Source organism: Epinephelus lanceolatus, chromosome 6 (assembly GCF_041903045.1).
Source record: "Epinephelus lanceolatus isolate andai-2023 chromosome 6, ASM4190304v1, whole genome shotgun sequence".
Taxonomy (NCBI): domain Eukaryota; kingdom Metazoa; phylum Chordata; class Actinopteri; order Perciformes; family Serranidae; genus Epinephelus; species Epinephelus lanceolatus.
In genome coordinates this window covers 17,354,662-17,381,735 of record NC_135739.1, presented here as the reverse complement: position 1 = coordinate 17,381,735, position 27,074 = coordinate 17,354,662, and the positions used below count along the sequence as shown (strand labels likewise).

Below are 27,074 nucleotides of genomic sequence, written 5' to 3'. Positions count from 1 at the left end.
ATTATTGTTTTTTATCGTGACAGTGATTTCAGTCTCTTCCTGCTTTATTTTTAGATGCCCGAGGAGAAAAAAAAGGAAAAAGTGATCTTGAGGAGTAACAAGGCAGCTCCCCTGCAGGCTGAGCTGTGGCCCCGTCTCTGTCTGAGAGGTTCACACACACACACACACACACACACACACAGCTGCAGACATACTGACACATATGGCCTTATGAGCACAGACGCACACACACACTCAAGCACACACTTGAAAATGTCAAGTAATCTTGAAGAGACTGACAGTCACCAGGTCCACGGGTTCACAGTCTCACACTCCTGTGGTGCTGTGCTCTGACAGCCACTACCAGCCGAGTGTGTGTGTGTGTGTGTGTGTGTGTGCGCGTGTGTGTTTTACAGTGGAAGACGTGTCACTATCTGCCTATCTGTATATTTGTTATGTAAACATGTGTCATGCAGCGTGTACTTTTGTGGTCAGTGGATGCTCACTCAAAGTAAACTGTTTCTGAATTCTTACCGGAGAAGCAATTTGTCACTTCACGCTAATGAGGAACTACTTTGCTGCCAGCAGGATGGAGGAATACAACAGTTTGAACAACTATCATCTCACTGTGTGAAGCCTGAGCTGCCCTCAGCTGTCAGATGTACATTTCCAGACTCTGAACACAGTGAAAGTTTTCTCCTTAACGAATGTGACACCTGTGTTTACAAGAGAATCCTCGTAGTGTGCAACCCCAGGAACACACATACTAGTTTATGGAAATGAGAACGGTGTGAAAAAAATCCAAATTGTCACTCCTATGCAAATTCTGCAGTGTTGTATTTGCAAACTGTGAGTCACAGAGTGATTGTGATTGTAGCCTGTGAGCATACGTTTGTCTTGGTGACAAAGAAAACACATCACACCAACTCTCTCTGTCCATATCTGCCAGGGAACACAAACAAAAGTAAGCGGAGGGGTGTGTATGTGTGTGTATTCCAAAGTTTGCTTTTAATATTAACTAGAAAAAAAATATTTGCCCATTTCCTCCACCCAAGTCTACACACAACAATTCACTGTCACCGTATGAGAGGAGGTCTCCCATCGCCGGAAAGTAGCTCACTAGACAATCACAGTTTATGTGCTGTTGGTAAACAGAATTAAAAAATACAGCAGTTCAAACTCAATCAGAAGTAGTCATCAGTAAATGTACAGTACAATTAAACATTTTCATCATTAAGTGAGCTGATGTTCGCCTCATCACGGTCACTTCATTCAATGAATTTCAATGTCATTTTCCACTCAACACTCAATGAGGCACACAGGGGGGGTCCAACTCATACCTGTAATCAATATTATTAAATTCCCATCTCCACACACTGATATAAAACTGATGCACAGAGAGTTCACACTGCCACTTTATATTAATAATCTTTATCCTGTTGGATTTTTTTTTTCTTCCCCCACCATCGCTGATTTGAACTCGCAGTGAGTCGAGCTGCCTTCTCAAACACATCTCAGTTCCCTCACTCGTGACCTTTTAAACCTTGTCAGCCTCCAACTGTGATTTGTGCTCAAATTTGTGCTATTGATTTTATTGTAGTGTATTAATTGCGCCGAGCGCTGAAGAATCAGCTGTTGGCTTTGTTGCGGTGTGGAAAGTGAATGTCAAGAAGTACAAAACAGGAAGAGTTCAGAGACTGTGAACGACTATTTTTTGACACAGTGAAAAATAGATATTTAGGCAGTTAAAGCTGGAGTGTAGAACTTTTATCTCCCTCCTCTGGCAGTGGGAGTAATTACACGAACACTGTCGAACATGTGCCTTTGACCATGGGTGGATTACGAGACAACTGGCTCCTGGGCAAAGATCTGCAAAAGGCCCCACCACCTCTCCTACCTTGTGGTTTTGCCTCCCTGTTATTGTTGTTCTGACACTGACGTATGCCTACAGGAGAGCCCACTGCATCTCCCCCACCCCCAGGAACTTGCTCGTCAAGTCTTTTTTAAAATGTATTCCTTCTCTAAACGCAGAGCTTCTTTTTTATCTGGCGCATCCACTTCAGGAACTTTTCTTGGATACTTCTCAAGATCTTCTGCTGCCATCTCTCCCCACTTCCTGCCCCCTTTAACTCTGTCTGGTTGACGTAAAATGCATCACTTTTGGTGCACCAGTGCAGGAAAGTCTCCACAGACACCACAGTTCTGGTGAACTGTGAAATACAGAGAGCTTTCCCTGGCTATGGTAGGCCTAATCAGCATCGTGTGATTCTGTTTAGTACGGGCTTAAATGTAAGAGACGTTCATTTATATGTAAAAGTCCTGCACTCCAGCTATAACTGTTTTTTAGGCACTTTGATGCAAGCTTGTACAACTTGTTTAGTTGTGATTCTGGTGACCTGGTGAATGGAAGTCCAATATTCACTCCCTTTAGCTGTGTTTTTGTTCTCCACCAACTCCTGAGGGAAATCTCTGGCTGTTTAGCTGCTAAATGCTCCACTATGTTCACTAGCTAGTTGCCAACTGTGTGTGTCTGCTGTTTTATGCTGAGCAGGAAGCAATCAGGGGTTTATTAGAGCTTTTTCTGCTCAGAGCAGCTGCCTGTTGCATCTGGAAACAAGGTGATGAGAGTGAGCAGAAACACTAAAGTTGTGAGCTGAATGATGTTAATGTTCTGTAGAGTTAAGAGAACCTGCAGAGTTAGCTGATCATTCTTTGTGGGGTTGTTAATACAAGCAACTCCTGTCTTGTATAAGTAGTCAAGTGATCCACTGTTAAGGCCTTTTGCACACTGAGTTTGTTTTTTGCGTCTTTTGCCCTTTACTTCCATCAAAGGTTTTCTCACAACCTTTTGATAAAACGTAACAGAAACCAGGATTGAGAGTCTTCAACAACAACCAAAAAACGGATCAATGCAAACAACAGGTGGATCAACCAACCATTGACTAAGAAAAGCAAATTCACTAGTCTGATGGGAAAATAAATTTAAAAAACCCCTGAAGAAATTAGGTTTAACAATGGCAGAGTTTGTGATTTACAACATTTAATATCTATGAGCAAATCAGAGGCTGGAAGGATAATTTGGTTTCTACATTTTCAAACCATATGAACTTTTTTCTCCACATCACATCTACTGTAATTCTGTCTTTGTGTTTTTTTTGTGACTCCCTGCTGGTACTGACTGAAGCAATTTCCAATAAAGATCCACACATGCTGTGGTCCTCTCTTTTTGAACACAGTGCAAAGACAATATTTATACATTGCCACATGGATAATTGCAGTCACACACAAAAAATCTAATTGCACCCAGCTGCAGAACTTTATGGGCGTGTTTGCACTGTAATGTCATCCGTGCAGTATCGTTTCAGACCTTGAGAAGAGGCAGAGAGTGGTTGCAAGCGATGTGCAATTCTTTGTGAACTCGCCCCACAGTGTGTATTTTATCCACGTGTGACAGGGAGTTGCACGATAAACCATTCAACACAGACACAGCAACTGACTGGAGGTGAGTGTAGGGATGTCATCACACACTATTGTTATGGCACTTTGAGGAGGACTCCAAAAGGCACATAAGAATTAAGGGAGACAGTGCAGATAGGAATATTGCCAGTGTGCGATATTACTGTAATCAATCGGGATTTTGGCCCTCTGACAGGAGCCCAGTGTTTGTGAAGCCGTTAAGACGTTAATCACAGAGAGAAAATCCCTCGATTCACAATGTCTGACAGTAAAAGATGCAGCAGATAGTAACTCATGTGTTTATGTTGCATAATAGAAGCAGTATGCATTGAACCTGAATGTACTTGGAGGATTCAAATAAAGCATTTAAAATGAGAGTGACAGGGTGGCGTACCCAAGCATGGCCCCATCGCCACTTGTGAAAAGTCATTACTCCGTTAATGGCAGTGCAGCACTTCATAGCATCTCTGCTCCTGCTACAATTATGGATCAATTCAGTCACTGCATGACCAAAACACTCCAAATGAGGAGGAAAAGCTCCTGGCTGAGAGACATGAGGGTGATTACTGAAGTCATTCAAGTCTTGTTTTGTCTCCAATCTCCCTAAACGTCTTCATGTTTTCTACTTGAGAGGAGGAGGACAAGAGAGCGAGCTAGTGATGGTGGCAAAGGTGAGAGAAAATTGCAGACTTGTCCTGTTGTTCTCCACCACGCTTCTTCATTAAACCCTGATGAGGGAGAGGAGGAAGAGGGTGGACAGGAGCATGAAGGATGGTCTGATTGTCCAGGCTTTAGGAAAAAAATAACAAACAGAAAAAGACGCAACATTTTGGCCTTCATTAGTAGACGTACATAGCGCAGACAGAGTCACTGTGTTTCACCGATGTGTCAAAGTTCAGATGACTCCGTAGTCCCTGAGAGACTTGAGCAGCACCGTGTCCTTGATGTCACTGAACACCCTGCGGATGTTGTTAGTGTCTGTGGCACAGGTGAAGTGCGGGTAGAGAGTCTTCCAACTGTCTCTGTTGTCGCGGTTGACGGCCTGCTGCTCGTACAACTTGCGGATGAAGATCTTGGCGTCCTCTGGGTCGTGCCTCTTACCTGTTGACAGAGGTGAGAGGGACGGGAGGGAAAAACAAAAAGGTGAGAGGTGAGACAAGGTTGGGACTGCAGCTGAAACACTTGATAAGTCATCCGACAGACAGTTAATCAGCATCTATTTTGGTAATCAATTGTACTTTTTTAAGCAAAAATACATAATTATCCAAGCTTCTTTTGTCTTATGTTCTACTTTCCTTTAATCTGTCTTTTATTTTCTTGGTTTTATACACCAAAATGTTTATTCGTAATGTTTTTTTTTAAAACCTGTTGCTTTTCGTTCGCTGGGGCAGCAGTCGTTGGGGTAGCAGGCCAAGCAAAGCACCCCAGTCCTCCCTCTCCCAATCAACACTTTCCAGCTCCTCCTGGGTAATCCCAAGGCGTTTCCAGGCCAGATGAGATATGTAATCCCTCCAGCGTGTTCTGGGTCTGCCCCGGGGCCCCCTACCAGTGAGACATGCCCAGAACACCTCTAACAGGAGGCACCCAAGAGGCATCCTGATCAGATGACTGAACTACCTCAACTGACCCCTTTCGACACGCAGAAGCAGCGGCTCTACTCCGAAGCTCCTTCTGGATGTCTGAGCTCCTTACCCTATCTCTCAGCTGAGCCCAGCCACCCCACGGAGGAAACTCATTTCGGCGCTTGTGTCCGCGATCTCATTCTTTTGATCACTACCCAGAATTCATGACTATAGGTGAGGGTTGGGACATAGATTGACCAGTAAATCGCAAGCTTTGCCTCCCGGCTCAGCTCCCTCTTCACCACGACAGTTCATAGTGGTTTTAGTATTATTATGTGATGAATAAAAGGCTGTTTAAATTTTCCGATGTTTAAAGTTAAAACAAGCTATTCAAAGGTGTCAACTTGTGCTTGAGGAGATTGCATTTTTTTCACAAATTGTTCGACATTATATGGATCAAATGTTTATTTGAGACAGTAATGTGTATATTAATTAATAATGAAAATTGTTAGTTGCAGGCCTAGCAACTACATCAGAAAATGTTATTTTTTAAACCCTTTTTCCACCAGAGTTAGAGCATATATGCAGATTTTTTAAAAACTTGGGAACCCTCGCTCAAAATTGGGCAATCGACTCCTTTCCCCGTGCCAGTAGATGAGTATGCCTTTCTGTTTTTTCTTTTTACTGGTGTGTCAAGTTCAATGCCACGCACATGTCAGAAACAGGGTAATTACACTGTAAGCAGCATGGACGCCAGTGAAAATGTCATGTTGGTTATAGGGCTGCCCCCTAAAAGTCGAAGTTGACTGATATAATTCTGAGTCGGGTACAGCCGTAATTAGTTACTTCTTTTTTTATATCTGTTTCTTACTCAGTCTCTTTCAAACAGTGCTGACTAATTTGCATTGACACAGATGGGGAGAAGCTGTGGCTAAGGTGACAAAGTGTCACAGAAGTTAACGACAGTGTCTGCCCACCTGTGTGTCATGTTTCCATTATTCTTTCAATTAATCATTTAAAATATGGAATGTCAAAAAAGTGCAAAATGGCCATCAAAAGTTTGTATAGTGACGTCTTTCAAGAGGCTGTTTTGTTCGACCAACCCACAACCCAAAGATATTTAATGCACAATTTAGAAAAAAAAGGGGGCACAAGACAGTTAATCGATTACTTGACAAAATTGGTAAAGGGATACTCAGGTTCCAGCATCTCATATTTCAGGCTTTGCCACTTTTCTTTGTGATATTCAATAGTAAACCGAACATTTTTTTTTATGTTTTGGACGGTGGGTTGAATAAAACATCGAAACAGCTGTTCCAATACAATATTTTTTCTTCCCAACACAGATTCAAATACCTGAACTTGCATATTGGCTGATTCCGAGTGTTGATCTGATGCCATTGCGTTAAAGGAAGCAAAAACGATTAAGAGTTGTATACTACGTACTAATTTCCATGTCAAGAAGCCAAATGAAATGTGTACAAATGGAACAACAACTGTTATATATAACAAAAATTATACATATATTCATGGCCTTACGATACTATCCAAATGCAAAAAGGATAATCTTCACATTATTTCACGATGTTCCACTCATTATTATCACAGTATTATTTTAAAACAGAGGTTGAACAGTTTTGGTATATCTGACCAGGTTGTGGGCTGGTTTGTGAATTACCTCTCAGATAGGTCTCAGTGTGTTCAACTTAATGGGCTCATGTCTAACTGGCTCAACATTTGTAATGGTCTACCCCAGGGCTCTGTGTTCGGTCTGCTGTTATTTTCCATTTATGTTGGTAGTCTTGGTCGAAATGTGGATGGTACCAATTTTCATTTTTATGCCGATGACACAGTGATGTATTGTGCCAGCTCATCCATCACAGATGCTGTGGCCTGTCTTTAACGTTATCAAGATTCAGCTTTCACAAATAAAGCTGGCTTTAAATTAGGGATGCACCGAAATGAAAATTTGTGGCCGAAGCCGAAGCCGAATAATATTAAACGCTTGGCCGAATACCGAGTACCGAATACCGAATATTGTTGTTTAGTTTTTCATTAGTTTTTGCAGATGAACCCCCTCCAGATTAGTGTTGTCACGGTACCAGTATTGGGACCCACTGTACGATACCAATGAAAATATCATGGTTCTAAGTAGTATCACGATACCACAGCGAAAATGAGGCAGATGTGCCTTTTGTCATTTATAAAAAGATAAATCACTTTTCTATAATACATCAATGATATTTCAATGGAATAAATTACTTATTGACTTATTCATACTTCAAAAACAGCATCAATAAGTGATTAACATAGGGGGGATTGAAATAAAATAAATAAATAAAATAAGAATCAACCAGCCACCCTCCTCCCCTGACAAGTCCCTTCATAAGTAAAGAACAGTCCCTAAAGTGCGGTGAGGTTTGTGGCCGTTACCTGCCACTGAAAGACTAAAAGAGAGAAATGTGAACGGCTCGTTTCTCCTCTGACACATCACATACCTGTGTTTGGCTGGCTCAGGTGTTCAGGTACTTTTGGGCAGTCCACACGCCAAGAAGAGGATATTATTGGAGGCGACTTCTCCGTCGCTGGTAAGCTGATGGCCGCCGTATTTGACAGGAATACATTACTGTCTGTGTCTGTGACCCCCGTTCAACCCACAATCGGTGGGATTCGCCAAAGCTATTTTTAGTCGCAAATGTGAGTGCGGTGACGGACGGATCGCCACACTGCTGACATTTAACTCCACCTGTCACGGCACGCTGTTTGATTGCGTTATCAAAACACGCCACTATTATTCGGCCTTGCTTTTCACTTATTCCACCGAATACCGAATGTGTGTTTTTTTGCAATATTCGGCCGAATATATTCGGTTACCAAATATTCGGTGCATCCCTATTTTAAATGCTGACAAAAATGCTAGGAGGAAGTCTGTGAACACCCCTGATGTTCTTACTGCTCAGGGAAAGAATTTAGACGTTGTCACTTGTTAATAAATATCTCGATATTTGGCTTGATGACTCCCCTTCTTTTACACCTCAGGTTGATAACCTTCTTAAAAAGCTGAAGCTGAAGTTTGGGTTTTATTTCAGAAACAAGTCCTGTTTCTACTTTGAGGCTAGGAAAAGACTGGTTGCTGCTATGTTTCTATCTGGTTCTGGATCATGGTGATTTGTTGTACATGAATGCACCTGCACACTGTTTGCACATGTTAGATACTGCATATCATAGTGCGCTGAGATTTGTTAGACATTGTAAAGCCCTCGCTCAGTCACTGGTATTTGGTCTCCCTTTGTACATTTATACTTTGATTGAACAGAGATCTGACTGTAGCTATAGTCTGAGATCTCAAGATTTGGTTTTGCTGTCTGTTCCTAGTGCACAGACTGAGCTGGGAAAGAAAGCTTTCATGTGCTCAGCTCCTCTCACTTAAAATAACCTTCAAAAAGATGAAACTACATGAACTGGTCTCTCTGCCTGACTTTAAAGCTCTCATAAGTACAAGGATGAATGAGTTGGTTGGGTCTTGTCATTGTGTGTAGGTGCTCAAAAATTTTAACATTGTCATTGTCAACATTTAACACTGTCTATCTTTTATGTTCTTTATTGTGTGGTTGTTTGGCTGTACCTTTTGGTGTGCTGCTGTCTTGGCCAGGTCTCCCTTGTAAAAGAGATTGTTGATCTCAGTGGGACTTTCCTGGTTAAATCAATAAAAATAAAAAGTTCTGTTGCTGCCCAAACAGGACCAATCTACTGAAAACAGAATGGAGTGAATGTCAAGTTATTTCATTGAGCGTGGCCTCTGGGACTAGTGCTGTTACGCACACAGCAAAACAGCCTCTAATTCTTCGAAAGACTAGACTGTGTATTCGGAAATACCTGATCCAGCATTTTAGGTAGCATCGGAGGCATTTGTGATTCCTGGAAAAACTCTAGTAATTTTCTGCTCTATAATAAACAAAATGAATAATTGATTATGATTAATTGATAATTACTCAAGTAAACAGACAGATTAATTTAAATAATTGTTGGTTGCAGCCATAAATGAAACATTAAAAAGCTGGAAGCAGTGATTGACTGCAATTTTAGCTTGGAAAAATGAATCCATTAGTTTTGTGTCAACAAACTAATCATTTAATTGAATAGTAATTTCCGCTCTGGTCCAGTTCACCACTGTGTCAACACTGTGTAGGACAGCAGGGCTGCGTGACAACAGTAACCTTCAAGTGTAGATTGCAGCAGCCGCAGTAAGAAGGGCCGCACAGGAACACGACAGCAAACAGCAGCCAGAGGTAGGAGCTGCTCTGAGTCGTCGTTAAGGTTAAATTGACATGAAGGGGCTTGACCCTGTATGAGTCATTATTTTACTCTGCTAACGCTGATGGTAAAACGCAGTGGGCGTACTGCAGATACACACACACACACACACACACACACACACACACAAATAATCATTTGCAGTCATTTATTCCATCTTTGCACACACACACACCTTATACACGTATAAGTGGGAGTTTGTGGGGGGTGCATGGCTTGTGGGAAGCACAGTCTGTGGTTGCCATGGGTAACAGAGGGAGAGAGGTGGAGGTGGAGGTGATGGGGTGTTGGGGGGAGGTGGGGACTCTTAGGGCAGCGCTCTACAGCCTCTCACACCAGCAGAGTTACAGGCTGCAGCCACATCATTAAGCACACCAAGTACCTGGAAGTGACTCATTTGCAACTGTGTGTGTGTGTGTGTCTGTGTGTGTGTGTGTGTGTGTGTGTGTGTGTTAGCTTAAAAATATATAATGATTGTTGGTTTTGCTGACACCAGGACAGCGATGGAGGGTTCAGAGTCAGGGACGCACTGAGGCTGAAATCACCCTACAGATTATTATTTTTGAGATGAAACATCAGCGGGTGCAGCAGGATGCAATGAAATGGCCCAAAGCAAGGCTGGCCGGAGGAGGAAAACAACATCGCAGCTCTCTCACACATGATTCTGGCCAGGCTGTGATGAGAAACATGCACACAATGTAATCTGCCGCTGACTAGGCTCCGCCCTCTCACATACTGCTGTAATTTCTTGTTTGAATGTTTGAATTTCGACTTTGAGCTTCACCAAAGTGTTGGATTTGGTTTTAAAAGCCAAACCTGGCACTTCTCCCTCTGTACAAACCATGTCACATCACACCACAGCTCAGTTACCATTCTTAAATACGCAGATGACACAACCATAACGGGACTTATAACCCAACAACAACGACCAAGAGTGGGAGCAGGTCACCCAAGCAGCCACTTGTTCAGTTTACAATATATATATGTATATATATATATATTTATTTACGTTTATGTTTGTTAATAATTCCTGTTTATTTAACTATATATTTGTTAATACTATTGTTTAAATTTCTTATATTTTCACGTATCTTTCCTCTCTTGCAAGGAGCACCTGTAACATAAATAATTTCCCCTCGGGGATCAATAAAGTATTTCTGGTTCTGATTCTGATTCTGATTGTTGCCTTGATAACAACCTCCAGCTCAACACATCTAAAACACACAAACTCATTATAGTTTCCAGGCACAACCCCCTCCCCAAAAGCCCCATGGAGAACCCATAAACATCACTGAGTCATTCACATTTCTTGGAATACACATCAGCAACACACTCAAATGGACCATCAACACAGATCACATTATCAAGAACACATAGCAGAGACTGTTCATGTTAGGACAGCTCAGAAAGTTCAGAGTTAAAGCCTTCGCCTTTAGTTTTACACTGCACCCTTGAAAGTTGGAGATTCGAATCCTCAGACCCCTCAGTCAACTGAGATTGCTTTAAGTCTAGCAGTCTTTTATTTTTTGCTAGTCAGTGTGTTGTCTTAACTTTAACGCTACTCCTTGGTACAGTCAGCTGCGGCCATGATGCAGCTGCACAGAGGAGGAGAAAATTTCCACTGTAAGACTCTGAGATAACATTAACTTGAATTTATAGCTCACAGCAACTTAATACGATATAGTCTCTGGCTTTTGATTGTATCTAGTGTCAGCAGAAAATGAACATTTCTAATCATTGCTAGTGATGTTACGTGAATGCTGCTGTCACGCTTAACGTCCCGCTGAGCCGGGTTCAAACTTTAAGACTTACTATGGAAAAGAAACCAGAATGGTCGAATATTCATATTAGCTGGCAGAATCTGATTCAACTGATATAATCCTAGTTGGGTACAGCCATAATAGATTGATTGTTCAGTCTATAAAATGTCAAGGAGTCTGCAGTGTCACTGGAGGTTCTCTGAGGCTGTACTTAAGCTAAATGCTGAGGCTGAAACTTAATGAATAGTTTTGGACAGACTGATAATTTACCTGCCTTTGGAGCTAAGGCTGCGTTCAGACTGCAGGCGAATCTGATTCAAATCTGTTTCCTTCTCAAATCCGATTTTTGACTGCTGACTGTCCACACTGTTTTTAGCAAGTGGACAAATCGGATTTGGCTCTGTTCAGACTGGGCCACGTTATTGACCAATCTGACAGGTTGCTGTGGCAATGACGTCGGAGCGGAGGCGTCATCCAGCATTTACTGTGTGATGTCGTATAAGGAGCTATTCAGACTCAGACACATCTGTCCAAATGCGATCTGAAACTACCTCCCAAAGGTGGTTTCGATCTGGTTTGCAAAAACCGGATTTCATGTCATTTATGACTGTTCAGACTTCATAAGAGCCATCTGGTTCCAATCTAGATTGGCTAAAAATCGGATTTTGGCTGGGAGTCTGAACAAGGCCTAAGAGGAAACCCAAAGTGGTAACAGACAAGTTTTTTGCATTCTTTTATTATTATGAAGCATATACTGATTGCCGAATGTTATGGCTACAGAAGAATGACACCATCAGCATTAAGATTGGTTCCTTGTAAGCTAGAGCTTTTATCTGGCCTAAAAAATCAGGCTCGACCCTACATGAATCAACACAGGTACTGCCTGACCCAAGCCTGAACCACGACAGCAGTGTTAGGCCCGACTCTGATTAATTTTTTACTGTGAAAGAAAATATTGTTTTTAGTCTTTTAACATTTCATGACAAGCTTCAGGCTGACATGTTTGCTCGCACCACTTCCTCTTCTCTTCCTTCTGTTCTGTCATGAATCTATCGTCAGCTTTGCGTCTTGTGCACAACAGGTTTGGCAGTATGGGCCGGAATCCCTTGGTGCACCTCTGTCTTCAAGTGCACCTGGCCATCCATACTGATGCAGCACACAGATGATGATCTCTGCTGCTTGTTACACACATCTCTCCCACTGCAGGGGAGGCAGAAGCAAACACTGCCGACCAAGTCACCATATGGCCCCCCTTCTCTCTCTGTCTCTCTCTTTCACACACTCCATCTCTCTACCCTGGTTTTCCACTCTGTTGCTCCATTGCTCCGTTACTCTCCCTGTCTGTCTATCGTTGTCCCCTGCTCTCTCTCTGCTCAAGTACAATCAATGAAGGCTCGATATACAGCACAAAATACATGCATCAACCATTGTACAACCAAAACAGGAAGAGGATAGCGCTTATGTTTTCCCTGGTAGCTATCGGTGTTACCCCCTGTTATCAAAGAGTATCAGAGGAAATAGTGGACAGTGGAACAACCAAAGTAAATGTGGAAAACAAAAGTGTGTGCTGCGCTGTTGGTAGTTGCTAGGCTCCAAAAGCAATCTTTGCAACAGTGGCGCCAACAATAATACTACTAGGAAATGCTTTAATGGATCACCAAAGATGTTGCAGTTCATCTTCAGTGTTTAAACTAAATTTCATGGCAATCGAACCAATGGTTGTTGAGGTATTTCAAAAAAAAAAAAAAAAAGCAAAATGTCAACCTCATGATAGCGCTAGAGGAAAAGTTAAGGGATCAAGAAATCACTCGGATTCATCCACTGGGGACTGTGAATGCTTGCCCAAACTTTCAAGGCTGTTGTTGAGAAATATCAGTCGGGGAAGTAATGGCGATCAGTATATGATATAACTTCACTATAGATGAAAAACATGCATCCACAGCTCACCTGTGAAGCTGGGGAAATATTTCTGCAAGTCAGAGGTCTGGATTTTGTCAGCCAGGATGTCAGTCTTGTTGAGGAAGAGGATTATGGAGGTGTTGAAGAACCACGGAGAATGGATGGTGGTGTAGAACAGAGCCAGACTCTCATGCATACGGTTCTGAAGACAGAGACAGATATCATGCTGGAGGCTGCAGTCAGGGGGGTTGTAGATAAAAGGATTAAACCAAAAGTTTTTGAGACGACTTGAGGACAGAAAAACAGTTTTCGGAGATGGCGAGGTGGACGTGGGTGGCTGAGGATGAAGCAGAGAGGGAAGTGGGCCTTTAAAGAGAGGAGGGAGGGAGTTTATGGGGGGTCTGGAGCACACGGGGCCACTGTGGAGGTTAATGAATGTGTTGGCTGACTAAAAAGTGGCAGAGAGAGATAAACGGCTTAGTGACAGCATGGGAGGGAGGAACGGACAGAATGCGACAGAGGGCTGGAGAGGCTGAGGAGAAGGGGGAGATAGAAGGAAGGGGCAGAGGGGGGAGGTTGCCTTGTGCAAGAGTGAAACCTGCTGGTGGACGGATGAAATGACTGCAGTGAGCGCAGTGACAATTTGCAAATTACAATCTGTTTTATACTTTGGTATTTATGATTTATTTGTAAAACTACACCAAATTCCAGAGATGAATATTTAACTTTTTACTCCACTATGTTTATCTGACAGCTACAGTTACTGTTTAGTGTCTGTATTATCGTAAAATAGTGTAAAATGTCCATCACAGAGTCTAAGGTCTGCAAATTACTTCTTTTGTCTGACCAACAGTCAAAACTCAAAAGATATTCATTTTGCAATGCTGTAAAACAAGAAAAAGGAGCAAACCCAAACTTTGGAGAAACTGAAAACAGAGAATATTTGGTAGTTTTTGCTTGAAAATTACTAAAAATATTAATCAAGTATCTAAGTTCAGATAGATGAGGTTGTTTCTACTATGCTGTCCACCCTCTGCTGTGATAGACCAAGAGTGAGACACACAGACAAACTTCTCAGTGCCCTTACGATGGTCTCTCTCTCCTCCAGGACCTGGTCGTACTCGCTGAGGGAGGCCAGGAAGATGAGGGAGGTGACGTTTTCAAAACAGTGAATCCACTTCCGACGCTCCGACTTCTGACCACCCACATCCACGATCCTGTCAGGTACCAGAGCAGAGGGAGGAAGAGTTAAAGAGGGCAAGAAAAACTGTTTGAGGAACAATTTTAAAGGCTGTGTGATCCAGAACGGTAATAAAGCTACAACTATGAGGTAATCGCCTAGTCCGCATGTACACGGATATTCTTTGCTGGGGTTCAGAGTCAAGACAAACCTTTTCTTCAGTTCAGGTTGGTTTAATTCTGAATTATGCCTGATAATTTAAGAGCAGGTGTCATTTCATTTGGGAACAAGGTGTTCCTCTAAAGTAAACTCTGATCTTTGTCTGCTGAGCTGTCGTCAGATCCCCTCTGGTTTCAGAAAGAAACAATACCAACACATTAAAAATAAACCCAGAGAGCGACACCTCACTTCCCGGCAGGAGCTTTGTGCAGACTCAGTCAGAAATGTGAGCCAAACACCAAAAGCTTCTGCAGGAGTCAGTGGTAGTTTTTCTCACAGTGCTGTGAATAGTGTTGGTATTAGATTTTAAACTCTCAGACAGGCTGGTAATCTAAGTACTGGCCACCTTAGCGTGATGGTCTTGATGGTGAAGGAGTAATCATGGATGCCCGTGGTGGGGAATCGAACTCGCAACACGTCCTGCTCTGTGGGAATGTAGTCTGGGGCAGAGATGCGGTCCAGGTTACTCATGTAGCTGAAGGAGAGAAGAAGAAAGTGAGTGAAAGAGTGGCACAACAGGAGACGTCTAGTAAAACATATTGCGTCTGTTTACAGCCTCTACAGCTAAAATAAACTGAAGCGACACAAGATATATGATGAAAAAAAAAAAAACAGTGATTAAAAGTACAAGAAGGGAGCGGAGTGAGTTCATATCACCCTGTGTACAGACCAAGGCTTTATGGCTGCTGTTGATACAAGCTGTCATTAGCTACTGCCTGTCTCTTATCATGCACACACCATGATGATTGAGCCGCCGGGTAAACACGGGATATAACAGCAATAGAAAGGAGAGAAAACGGAGGCAGGCTGAGCCCTTTGTTCTGTGATACTTTAGAGCATGAAGCTCACACCTACTGTGTGTTAAATCCTTTCATGTTGATTAAAAGGACAGTGTAGGAGTAGCTCTGTGACACTCTGTGACTGATTTAGGTTTTTCTTATCAGTTTGAAAGATGATTCATGTGTGAGTGTGCTTCTTTAAATACTCTTTGATCAACTGGTGGTTTCAGAGTGGCTGAAAAACAGCTGGACTAACTACAGTCTGTAAAGAACTAGCCCCCTCCAGTGGTCTCAGGACAAAGTACAAAGTCTTATACTTGGTACCACAATGACAGATATGTGGGGCTGAAACAAAACAAAGCAGTATCAAAAAAAAAAGTATCACTTATTTTAAGATAATGTCCGAAAAATGTGTCTTCTTGAGATCAAACAAAAAAATAAACAAATTAATAAAATAAAACTGATTTATCAAACACACAAAATGGGAACCAATAAGTACACGAAACCTCCTCAGGTCTCATTACCCTTTCCATTAAAAAAATTCGACAGTACAAGCTCAATACATCTCATTTAAATAGCCTTTTTTCCCCGCTGTGTGTCCTCTGTGAGTTTTGGTACAAAGGTCAGATGTGGCATAAACAAACAATACAACAATCTGTCACCACACAGTCTCCTGTGACATTATTACAGCAGCTGTGTCCTTGCTTACAGATATATGGTATTTAAAGCTATCGACTTTTAACTGAGAAATGTGGTTATGGTTACCGAGTAAGGCTCCAAAATGATGATAGGTTAGTATTTACACACTGTAGAGGATGATAAATATCACTATTGCAAATCCTGGTGAAATATGGTCTAAATGTGAGCGTTCGATCAACGTCTTCAAATAGTCGGTCACAGAACTTTTACTTTTGAACCATTTCTGAGCCTCTTTTCACCGGTGACCGTTTCGTTTTTTAAAAGTCTTTTCAAGGGAAAAATGCTTGCTAAGTGCAGTTGGTAACTTTTATGAAACAAAAAAGCTTAATATTCTCTGAACTCTCACAGTATCCACATAGAGCTAAATTAGACAAATAATCGGTGAAAAAATTATATTTCTCTGCCTACACTATTGCCTTGTAGCGCTTCTAATGGTCTCACTGCATGTGAATGAAAACAACCAATCAGAGCCAAGAAGTCTCTCTCAGCTGTTGATCATGTCAATCACTGCTTGTGAACTGAGGTCAAACTGTCAAACTAGGCAGCACTGATGAAATGTGAAGCAAGATTCTGTGAGTTTGCTGCTTTTCTCTGTCTTATGTCAACGTGAATTAGAAGTTTTTGTTGGTTTAGTTTAGCTTCCTTTAGTTTAGTTTAGTTTAGTTTAGCTTCCTTTAGTTTACTTTAGCCCCCTATAGTTTAGTATAGTTTAGTTTAGCCCCCTTTAGTTTAGTCTCCTTTAGTTTAGTTTAGTTTAGCTTCCTTTAGTTTAGCTTAGTTTAGTTTAGCTTCCTTTAGTTTAGTTTACTTTAGCCCCCTTTAGTTCAGTCTCCTTTAGTTTAGTTTAGTTTAGTTTATTTTAGTTTAGCTTCCTTTAGTTTAGTTTAATTAGCCTCCTTTAGTTTAGTTTAGTTTCCTTTAGTTTAGTTTAGTTTAGCTTCCTTTAGTTTAGTTTAGTTTAGCCTCCTTTAGTTTAGTTTAGTTAGCCTCCTTTAGTTTAGTTTAGTTTCCTTTAGTTTAGTTTAGTTTAGTTTAGCTTCCTTTAGTTTAGTTTAGTTTAGTTTAGTTTAGCTTCCTTTAGTTTAGTTTAGCTTAGTTGAGTTAACTTTAGTTTAGCTTACTGTAGTTGAGTTTAGCTTAGCTTCCTTTAGTTTCGTTTAGGGGAACGTATCTATGTTTCCCGGGTTCTATGTTCCCCATTTAACCCTGCAAAAAAGGTTCTATGTTCCCCAGTTCCTTTAGCTTCCTTTAGTTTAGTTTAGTTTAGTTTAGCTTAGTTGAATTGAGTTAGGTTTAGCTTACTTTAGTTAACTTTAGTTTAGCTTACTTTAGTTGAGTTTAGCTTAGCTTACTTTAGTTTAGTTTAGCTTAGTTTAGCTAACTTTAGTTTAGTTTAGCTAGGCTTAGCCTAGTTTAGTTGAGTTTAGCTTAGCTTACTTTAGCTTAGCTTAGCTTAGTTTAGTTTAGCTTCCTTTAGTTTAGTTTAGTTTAGTTTAGCTTATCTTAGCCTAGTTTAGTTGAGTTTAGCTTAGCTTACTTTAGTTTAGCTTAGTTTAGTTTAGTTGAGCTTCCTATAGTTTAGTTTAGCTTAGCTTAGCTTAGTTTAGTTTAGTAGGCTCCCCATTAGCTACTGAATCTCAGCAGCTATTCTTATCGAGGTCCACAACAACTTTACATTTGTGACAGTGCACAAAACAACTCACATATAGCACTTAACAAAATAACAGGACTAGACTAAAACACTGACAAAAACAAAACATCTCCTGGCAATACAATAATTAAGATGTATGCTTTTTCATTTTTTCATTTGTTAAGTAGCAGCAAGTTTGGGGTTAAATTTTTCCCCTCATTACCTGATGACGCTCCATAACTGTTGACCAAGTATTTACATAATACCATACATTCACATTTGTATGTTTACATAAACACATTACTTGTCTATTGAAGGGAATATTTCCCAGGGAAAACAGTATTTTTTCCATGTATGAATTTCATTACAGTGTATCAATCACATTATATAGGTCACCTGTTTTTGTGAACTCATTTGGAAAACGTGAAAATATGATTAGCACATTTCATAAATTGAACAATTAATCGTTGGACTGGAAAAAATATTTATGAGATTAATTCATGACGTAAATGAATGTTTGCATCTGTAGTCATAATCACATAATACACCTTTGAAACAATAAGACTAATGTCTCAGATTTCTCTAAAGTAAACTTTGCAGTAAATACAGTATTAGATTATCTTGATATTTTAGAGGTGTGTTTCTTGATTTCATTTCCTGACTTGGAAAAACATCATGTATCACAGATTCCTATATTGTGATATCATTTTGGCAGCTTGCTGTGACAGCGTTTGTTCATGTGATACTCTGTGACTACTAGTCATGACTCAGGGTGTGGTACACTGCAGACAGCTCTGGCTCCCACTGTGAGACAGTTACTCACTACTCTGTGGAGTCCAGCAGCTGGTACTCGCAGCGCCGGCTGTAACAGACCCGAATTCCAGAATCTGCCCAGAGTCGGCGGATTGCGTCAGCGTAGCCTCGATCCATCTGGGAGATCTGCACCGTGTTTATGTCCTGCACCCATCTGGCGTAGATCTGAAAGATAGTGAGAGACTCAGTGTATTAGGTTTTGCTCTGTACCACGTATGTGACAGGTGCTGTGTGTGTTTATGGTGAAACTGCCAGCTTCTATTTATAGACGACAACATGCTGAGTGTGTGTTTCTAAGCCGTTGTGTTTGATGCCTTGTTTAATATGGGCATCGTTTCATGGCTCAGGTGAGTGCACATGCCCTGATGCTCACACACCTGTGTTGACATCTGTGTGTGTTAAGGGTCTGTGTTGTGTGTCTACCTCATTCTCAGGGTTGAAATAGGGGATTTTCAATGTGGTCATGGCTCCCGTCATCGCCTTCATGGCTGAGAAAATGTTCTGGTAGATGCATTTGGCAAAGGTCCTCCTCTCCTCCTCTGAGAAGCCTCGTCCATGGATGATCCTCATCTGTCGGATGAAGGTGGTTTTTCCGCTCTCCCCGGTACCTGAGGCAACAAATGGGAGATGAAACGATGACCAGTTATAACTAAAAGTGTGATTCTATCAACAGAGTAGCGCAGAGGTTAGCACCCTTGACTCAATGTGCCCCACCTTTGTCTTTATGAGTGTACTCAAGAGGCCAGATGTTTAAACGATGTGTATGCTCAATAGGGTTGCAGCGATACACCAGTTTCAAGGTATATCGTAACATAACAGTTTATGGTTATCATACCGTGTACATTTGCGAATCTACGATATAGAAAAAAATGCAATTTGGTGGAGGAAATTATTTATGAGAGAAGTTAATCTTTTTTCTATTTACATTTATCTCCCTGTCAATGACTATTTATTTTTTTGTTGTACAACACTTTGTAAAGTCCCTGTCTACATGAGTGCTATGAATCAATCATCAATCATCTTTCTGACGTTGAATAATGATGATGATTGACATATTATCAGGATGATGTTTTCTATAACGTGTGGGGCCGTATTCCCAAACATTCTGAGAATACTCTTAGAGAGTCCAGGCTTAGGAGCAATTTAGAAAAGTTCTGAGCAACTCTGAGCAACGAAGGGACAGAAACTTTGACACATTCTTTTAACAGATGTGATTGGTTGTCACAGGCACACCCATTTGTGAGCCTACAAGATGTGGACACCCAGTGGAAATGAAATAACTGCTGACTGAGAAAGTGTTGTCATTGTTAGTGTGATCACTCTGCTGATGGAAGGTTGAGACAGACTTAGTCTCGCTCACCAGACCTTTCTCAAGAAAAGAAAGGTCTGGCTGCGCCGACTCTCACTTTAAGATTGGAGAAAAAAACGCCCCGGCTGCTTGTATTTCTTTCAACCAATCACAATCGTTCTTGGCAGTGCCACAGCAATGGTGCGCTTGCAAAAATATTGCCGGGGGGAAACAGGTTTTGGTGTAACACGGCCACAAAAATATCGCCTACAGGACACAAACCATGGCAGAGAAATGGCTACATCCCGCAAGATCAAACACCGCAAAAGTTAGTAAAGGACGTTTGTCGACTATGACAACTGGAGGTGGTAGGGCGGGACTTCAGCGGGTGGCTCGTTCCGCCCAATGAGAGGCTGATCTATGCAGCGAACTTCCGCCCACTCAGACTAAGACAGACTCAACACATCACTGCTGCATTGTTGTATTTTTCCAGTCTTTCAAATATCTTAGTGTTGTGATGATTTTATTTCTGGTGTTACAACGTTAGGTGGGAAAAATGTGCATATCCCAAATTACATCGACCGCAAAAATTATCCCTGCACAATCTAATCTGTTGCATTTCATTTCCTCGATGTCATCCAGTGTTTGGAGAATATATCTACTACCTTTTTGTTTCGACCATTTTCTCATCTCCAAACTCAAACTCTTAAGCCTCTGAAAAGTCCTCCTCTCTGCTCTTTACAGTTTTTCACCTTAAGAGCTTTCTTAAGGTCTAAGATGTTCTGTGAATTACTTTTATCTTTACAAGGTTCCAGTCTTAACTTTAAGAGGAAATTTCAAACAAAACGTCACAACTCTAAGAATTTTCTTTGAATTTTCGTCACCAGAAGCAACTCTTAGCACCAGGAAGCTTTGTGAATACGGCCCGTGATGACTTAGTGATACAGATGTTACAAATCGGCACAGTCCTGTGTGTAATGACAGCTGCTTTGTCGTTGAACCTCGCCAATGCAACACAGTCACTGCAAATGCACATTCTTATTTGTATTTCTCGATGACAGATCTGAGTGTGGGGGCAAAAGTATCGATACGATAACCGATGTTTTACAGGCGTCTTTACATCCATTTATGGCAAACCGTGGATGTGGAAATCAGACTTGTGCACGTGCAACCAGTTCCACAATCAGTGAGATTTATCAAACAGAATCAGGTTCCGCTTTATAGATCTGACGAAAAGACTGCGTATGTACATTTCTGTTTTTGTGTATAACCACAGTTTTAGCTGTGAATCTACACAGAGCTTTCTGCACCCAGCGACAGTTGTGCCAGCATCTTCCCACAGTCCAAACAGTTTTGATTGCACAATAGTTGACGCACTTTCTTTGTGTCATAAATCAAGGCTTAATTAATCTGGGAGATCACACCTAATGGTAGACAGAATTGCATAGAGAAAGCGAGTCTTATAGCGAACCTAAATGCCAGTCATGGAAGGATTACTGAACAGGCCTACCGGGCACAGACCTGGAGCCCCCTTGGCCCTCACCTACAAAATGTCAATCAAATTAACACCTACCGGGAAGAGACACAAAACAACAAAAGGAGGCAAAATACAACAAAGAGAAACAAAATGACCAAAAAGACACAAAATTACCTCAAAGAGACATGAAGTGATCAAAAAGGACACTGAACTACCTCTAAGAAATGCAAAATGACCTCAGAGACACAAAATGATGTCAAAGAGAAACAAAATGACCAAAAAAAAAGGACACTGAATTATCTTAAAGAGATGCAAAATGACTACAAAGAGACACAAAATGACCAAAAAAAGACACTGAATTACCTTAAAGAGACACAATGCGTTACGACTACGAAGAGATGCAAACCAAGGAGAAGTGAAACAACTATAAAGCACCTCTATAGGAGAAGTGGGGTGGGCCTTTTGCATGTCTGGGCCTAAGGGCACATTGTGTGATAATTCACCCCTGATGCCAATAGTGTCATTATACTGCAGCCCTTACACTGTGCAGTCAACATTTACTACATAATGATATGTCAAAGCAAGTCTATTTCTACTGATGTGCTCTGAGAATACAAAATAAAGCTCTAATGTTTTAGATTCTTAGCTTCTACAGTTGAAGGATGAAAACATTACCGTCCTTGAAGGAAAGCAAGGAAACCACAACAGAGGGACAAGGTGACGCTGATGGACCGGACGTTACTTTAACAGATGCACATTTTCTCTTCGCTCTTTATTTTCAGCCTTGCAGATTAAAGCCAAATAGTGATTGGAGATAAAATGAAAAACAAGTTGCACGTTTGTCTCCACACGTTTGAAGAGGTCGACAGGCTGCAGAGCAACACCCCCTCGAGTCATGATGTAGTTCCTGTTTTAGAGCGCTGTCTGCTGCTCTTTGGATGTGTGTGTTACTCAATCAGTTGTCTGCAAGAAGGAACTCAAACACTGATTATTCCGCCACACACTTTCCTGTGATTTCTCAACACTGCTTTCGAGGAATGATCCTCAAACAAACCTGTGCTGATAGAAAATGCTTTCAACACCGTTTTATTGACAGTCCTGTTCCCGAACACAAACATTTGTTTTCTGTCGCTCCACACAGTGATACAGGAAATAAGAGCGGGCAATAATTCAATATTATTGTTTACTGTTTCTCTGTATCACTGCAGGGTTTCCCCCAGGAAATTTACCGGAGGTGTTAAACACCCCTGAGGTCCTGATGCATCTCGCCTCGGTATCCGCTTAGTTTGCTGATAACACACTGGACAAAAGACGCACTTAAACACGAGGTATTTACCATTTGAAATACTGGCTGTGAGTTTTTACGATGTGGTTTACGGTACGGTGGTCTTTATTTTAAGCGAGGTCGCTCACATTCACAATAAAACAATAAAAGTCTGCAGGGAAGCAGCTGCACACTTGTCATATCAGGAGGATGTGGTTTAAAGTGCTGTTAAAAAAAATGTCAATCAAAAGAAAATAAACCAAAACATCTGAATTATTTAAAATTATTAGTAAAAAAAACGACAAATACTCAGTAGTTTCAGCTTTAAAATGTGGAAACGTGCCACTTTTTGTGTTTTATTTCATTGTAAATTGAATATTTTTGGACTTTCGGGTTGAAATAAACAACTTAAAGTAAAAATAAGCAGCAGAATAATCAATAATGAAAATAATCATAAGTTGAAGCCCTGCCTCGCTGTTCTTTTTAAAAAGAAATATGGGATTTTGTTCCATTATAACACCAAAAAAAGCATTTTATTCAATTTTATACGCATTAGTCTAACTTTTTAACAAGTGAGTTTGAATACTTTAGTGCCATATCAATACTGGGAAGATGCCTTGATGATAATTAGGATATAAATTAAAAATGACACCACATGGACATATTTACTTCATAATATCAGCCGATGCAAATCAGTAGAAATTGCATTATGTGATGACTTAAAATTAAAAACTAAAATGAAATCGCAGGTTCATATTTAGCAGAAAAGTTTCAGTTACACTCTAAGAAATAACACACTGATTCAACTTTAGAAAATTAAGGTTAAAAATTTGCATGCATCGTTTTAAGTTTTTTACTATCTGATAACCTCAATTAGTTTAGTTCAACCAACATGATTTGTTTTGACCTTGAAAAACATAATTAAGTTGAACCAAATTAACATTTATCCAAAAGTTGATCTTTAGTGGTCAAACTGTTTTATTTAAAATATCCCAAATTATTTATTTGAATTCTATCCTACTCAAAAATGTCAAAAATGTTTCAGATTTTGACCAGCTTCTTAAAATAAGTTGTCAACCAAAGAAAACACATTAATGAAACAAACGTAATTTTTTAATACTGAAAGACTTATTTATTTTAAGCATTATCCACTAACCCCACGAATAATCTTTTTGAGTGAAGGCTGCAACTATCATTTATTTTCCTCAGTAGTTATTCTGCCAATTAGTATTTCAATGTATCAATTAATATTTTGGTCTATTAACGTCTGATAATGAACATGTTTTCACTATCTGTACAAAGGGTACGTATGGAGTTTGGTAAGCGAGCATTTCTGTATGCAGCTCCTTATATGTGGAATCTTCTGCAGAAGGATTTAAGCGGGATTTATACTTGTGCGTCAGACCCTACGCCATAGCCTACACTGTTGTGAGCATTTATACTTGTGCAGGGGTGTGTCTGTGTCACTCTGCAGCTACACCTCCAAAACACTGGTTGGCGGCGGGGTTTCTGTGAAGTTCTGTAAAGTTTAGTTGATTCAAAACACACATTAAACACACATTAAACATGGCTTAATAGAGACAATTTCAAACACAAGTACACAAATCATCTTCACTGTAACTCACAGTATTCACAGACAAAGCACTTGTCTTTATCTGGACACATTTTCCCCACAAATACAACATGCTAACGTTATTAGCACAAGCATATGGCATTTTACATTGTATAAATTAGCCTAGCAGCTAGCGAACCTTCTCTCTACTCATATAAAACCAGGGACAACAGCAACATTTAACAAAAGTAACGCTACTTGGCTCCATTACAACTCACAAGGTTCACTGACAAAACAACTGTCTTATACTAAACACATTTTCCAAACAAATGTAACATGCTAACATTTTTAGCACAAGCCCATGGCATTTGACATTGTATAAGTTAGCCTAGCGATGAGCGGAGATTTCCTTCTCCTCATATGAAGCCAGGATAAATCCTGAAATCACACATAGGACTTAAAATGCCATCTTGTGGAGGCTTTATTGTCTTCATAATTTATTGTTTCTTATCTGCTAAACTGAAGTAAATAAAAGCGTTGTTTCCAAAGACCAGCTATGACACAGCCTTACATTGGCATTTCAAAGATTGTGTAGAGAAATCCTGCAGCCGTGCTTTGAAATGGCCGAGAGGAACCACAAAGTGCAACTGTAAGGCAAATTTTATACTTCTGCGTTGAGATAGAGCCTACGCCAAACCCTGAGCCGTAGCCTGACGTGCAGCTCTCCAGAAATGTAACTACACATCGCGGCAATGCAGACCTCCTGTCTGTTTCTGTAAGCTGAAACCATTTCGCTCAGTGGAAACAAACTTTTATTTACTTTAATTTCACAGATAAACAATAAATTGTGAAGACAGTAAAACCTTCACAAAAACAGCATTTCAAGTCTTGTGTGTGATTTATCCTGGCTTCATATGAGTAGAGGAATTCTCGCTCGTCGCTAGGCTAATTTATACTATGTAAAATGCCATAGGCTTGTGCTAATAATGTTAGCATGTCATATTTGTTTGGAAAACGTGTTCAGTATAATACAGTTGTTTGTCTTTGAATGCTGTGAGTTACAGTGAAACCGATTTGTGTACTTGTGTTTGAAATTGTCTCTACTAAGCCATGTTTAATGTGTGTTTTTAATCAACTTAACTTTACAGCACTTCACAGACACCCGCCACCGACAAGTGTTTTGGAGGTGTAACTGCAGAGTGCTTGCATGTCTGTATCATCGTATGACAATTATGATCTTAAGTGTTCCTGTGCTATGTTCTGTAAAAACTGCCAAACCCAATACAACAATTAGCAACAACAAAAAGAAATTGAAATATTTGATTTCCTCCGCACCGCCCAGCCTCAACGTCCCCTTTAATCCACCTATTAACACCCTGGACCTGTCAGCTGGCTTTATCTGACTCCTTTAAAGCACCAAAACAAAAGCTGCTAAGCCTCTGCTGCCATTCAGGTCATCAAAAAAGTCATCCAACCTGATGTAGAGTAGGCCTGTAGGTTTCTGTGGTTTTCAGGTCCAACCAATCCCAATCTGGACCATACTTCACATACTCACATGGTGACACATGCTTTACATAGTTTTCTCTACAAGGCTGCGGGCTACCAAACAGGCCAGGCAGATTTTAATGTGCATACAGGGCGTTCCTTTATAGTGTCCTCCTGGATGACTGAGTCAGGTGGATTTTTAATTTATTTGCTTAATAAATTTGCCATCACTGATTTTAATTTTCTCTCACAGGCCTCACACTGTTATTATAATGTAGAGGATGAACAGAGGTGCTGTGTGTGTGTGTCACTGACCCAGCAGGAGGATTTTAATCTCCCTTCTCTCCTTCTTCTTCTGCTGCTTGAGGATCCTCTGGATCTCTTTGTCCACTGCAATGGTCTTCTTTTCCTCCTCGGACAGACAGCACATGCACGTGCGGTGGCACCAATGCCAGCAGCCCGCCATGGCCAAAAGCACTGAAATGAGACTGTTAATGAATAATCAGCTGTCTGTAATGAGCAGGTAAGGACTGGCTAATAAACACACTGTCGAGCTGTCCATCTGATGTCCCTGAGTGTTTGACTCTGGGCAACCAGTCAGGATTTATTCCAACACACCCCCCCCCCGGAAATCTGACTTTGACAATGACGGTGAAAATGTAATCAGTGCCCGTGTAAACACGTCACAGATTAACTTTAAATTGTGTTTCACTGTTCAACAGTGTGACAGGAGCTGTGCCAGGTGTCAGCACAAGTCATCTCTGAGATACCTGGTTGGTTTTAAATCAAGTTTAGAAGTTAGACACAAAGCAGTAGCGCTCTTTACCTCCAAATCAGTCCGTCACACTCTCTGAAAACGCGCAGGTACACACTCTGACTGCGTCTCACGGTCCATGTCCCACCGTGTCCCCTCCGTCCACTCCAGCTACCAGCTCCCGTCGCTGAGGCGCAGCAGTAGAAGCGTCATTAGCCCACTGACACGGAGGTAAAACTACTCTTTTTCCAGCCCACGCGAAACAACCTGCAGCTCGGGAAAGTCCACCGCGCCTACAGAGGAATGTGCAGCCTGTGTGTCCGCTGGAGACGCTCTGGAACAGGAATGCGCTCTGGGCGACGCCGCGGCAAGAGTGCGGCAAAGAACCGCAGCTGCGCCGGAAGTGAGGTAACACTTCCTACAAATTAGAGCACGCTGTTGCTTTTTTTTTTTTGTTACATAGGCTGGCACTTCATTGAAATATCAGTGCTGGAGAGTAACTCCTTTTTTATCATTTATTAAATTAATTTTTTAAAAATAATTAATTTATCGTTTTTGTAAAATGAAAATATAATTTTGCAATAGATGGCTACTGACAATGTCACAAAATGAAAAGATAAAAGAAAGATTAACGGAGATGGGTTTGCCTTCTTGAGGGCCAACCCGGTCTTACTCCAAGGTTGCTGAAAGCTGGCAGGGACTTGTGGTGTCAGACACTGACGAAAAAGCTGTTCTTTAATGCTGGCATGATACGCAGCTGGTTGCTGTTATAGTTCAACAGGGCTTGGCGGCATCAGGGTGAAACACAGCAGGACAAGAATGAAGGTTAAGGCGGCAAAGTCCGAGTAGGGTGGATGGAAGGGGGCGTGGATGAGTCCAATAAACACTGACTTTCACCCAGGAGAGTGGTGTTCATAAGGTTATAAAGCCAAAACCCTGTTCTTTTTTCCTAAACCGGACCACA

The 27,074-nt window shown here is 41.0% G+C and overlaps 1 protein-coding gene across 2 annotated transcripts; it reads right to left on the bottom strand.

Moving 5' to 3' along the window:
• Positions 1-962: 962 nt before the first annotated feature.
• Positions 963-26,518, bottom strand: gna15.1 (guanine nucleotide binding protein (G protein), alpha 15 (Gq class), tandem duplicate 1). Of its 2 annotated transcripts, none has more exons than XM_033622074.2 (8): positions 26,183-26,518; positions 25,672-25,844; positions 18,714-18,898; positions 18,301-18,455; positions 14,716-14,844; positions 14,058-14,187; positions 13,019-13,172; positions 963-4,536 (listed from the first exon to the last, which is right to left on the bottom strand). In XM_033622074.2, the coding sequence occupies exons 2-8, from the start codon at positions 25,820-25,822 to the stop codon at positions 4,331-4,333; spliced, it is 1,110 nt and encodes a 369-aa protein (XP_033477965.1). In that variant the 5' UTR covers positions 25,823-25,844; positions 26,183-26,518; the 3' UTR covers positions 963-4,330. The 2 variants fall into 2 exon arrangements, with proteins under 2 accessions (XP_033477965.1, XP_033477964.1); XM_033622073.2 differs by having other exon boundaries at positions 25,672-25,833.
• Between the last annotated feature and the right edge of the window lie 556 nt (positions 26,519-27,074).

What these genes read in the sequence shown, in the direction of transcription:
- gna15.1 (XM_033622074.2), bottom strand. Translation starts at nt 25,822, where the DNA reads ATGGCGGGCTGCTGGCATTGGTGCCACCGCACGTGCATGTGCTGTCTG. An exon ending in GATTAAAATCCTCCTGCTGG is followed by an intron (nt 18,899 to 25,671) that starts GTCAGTGACACA and finishes TTGTTGCCTCAG; the next exon opens with GTACCGGGGAGAGCGGAAAA. An exon ending in ATTTCAACCCTGAGAATGAG is followed by an intron (nt 18,456 to 18,713) that starts GTAGACACACAA and finishes ACTATCTTTCAG; the next exon opens with ATCTACGCCAGATGGGTGCA.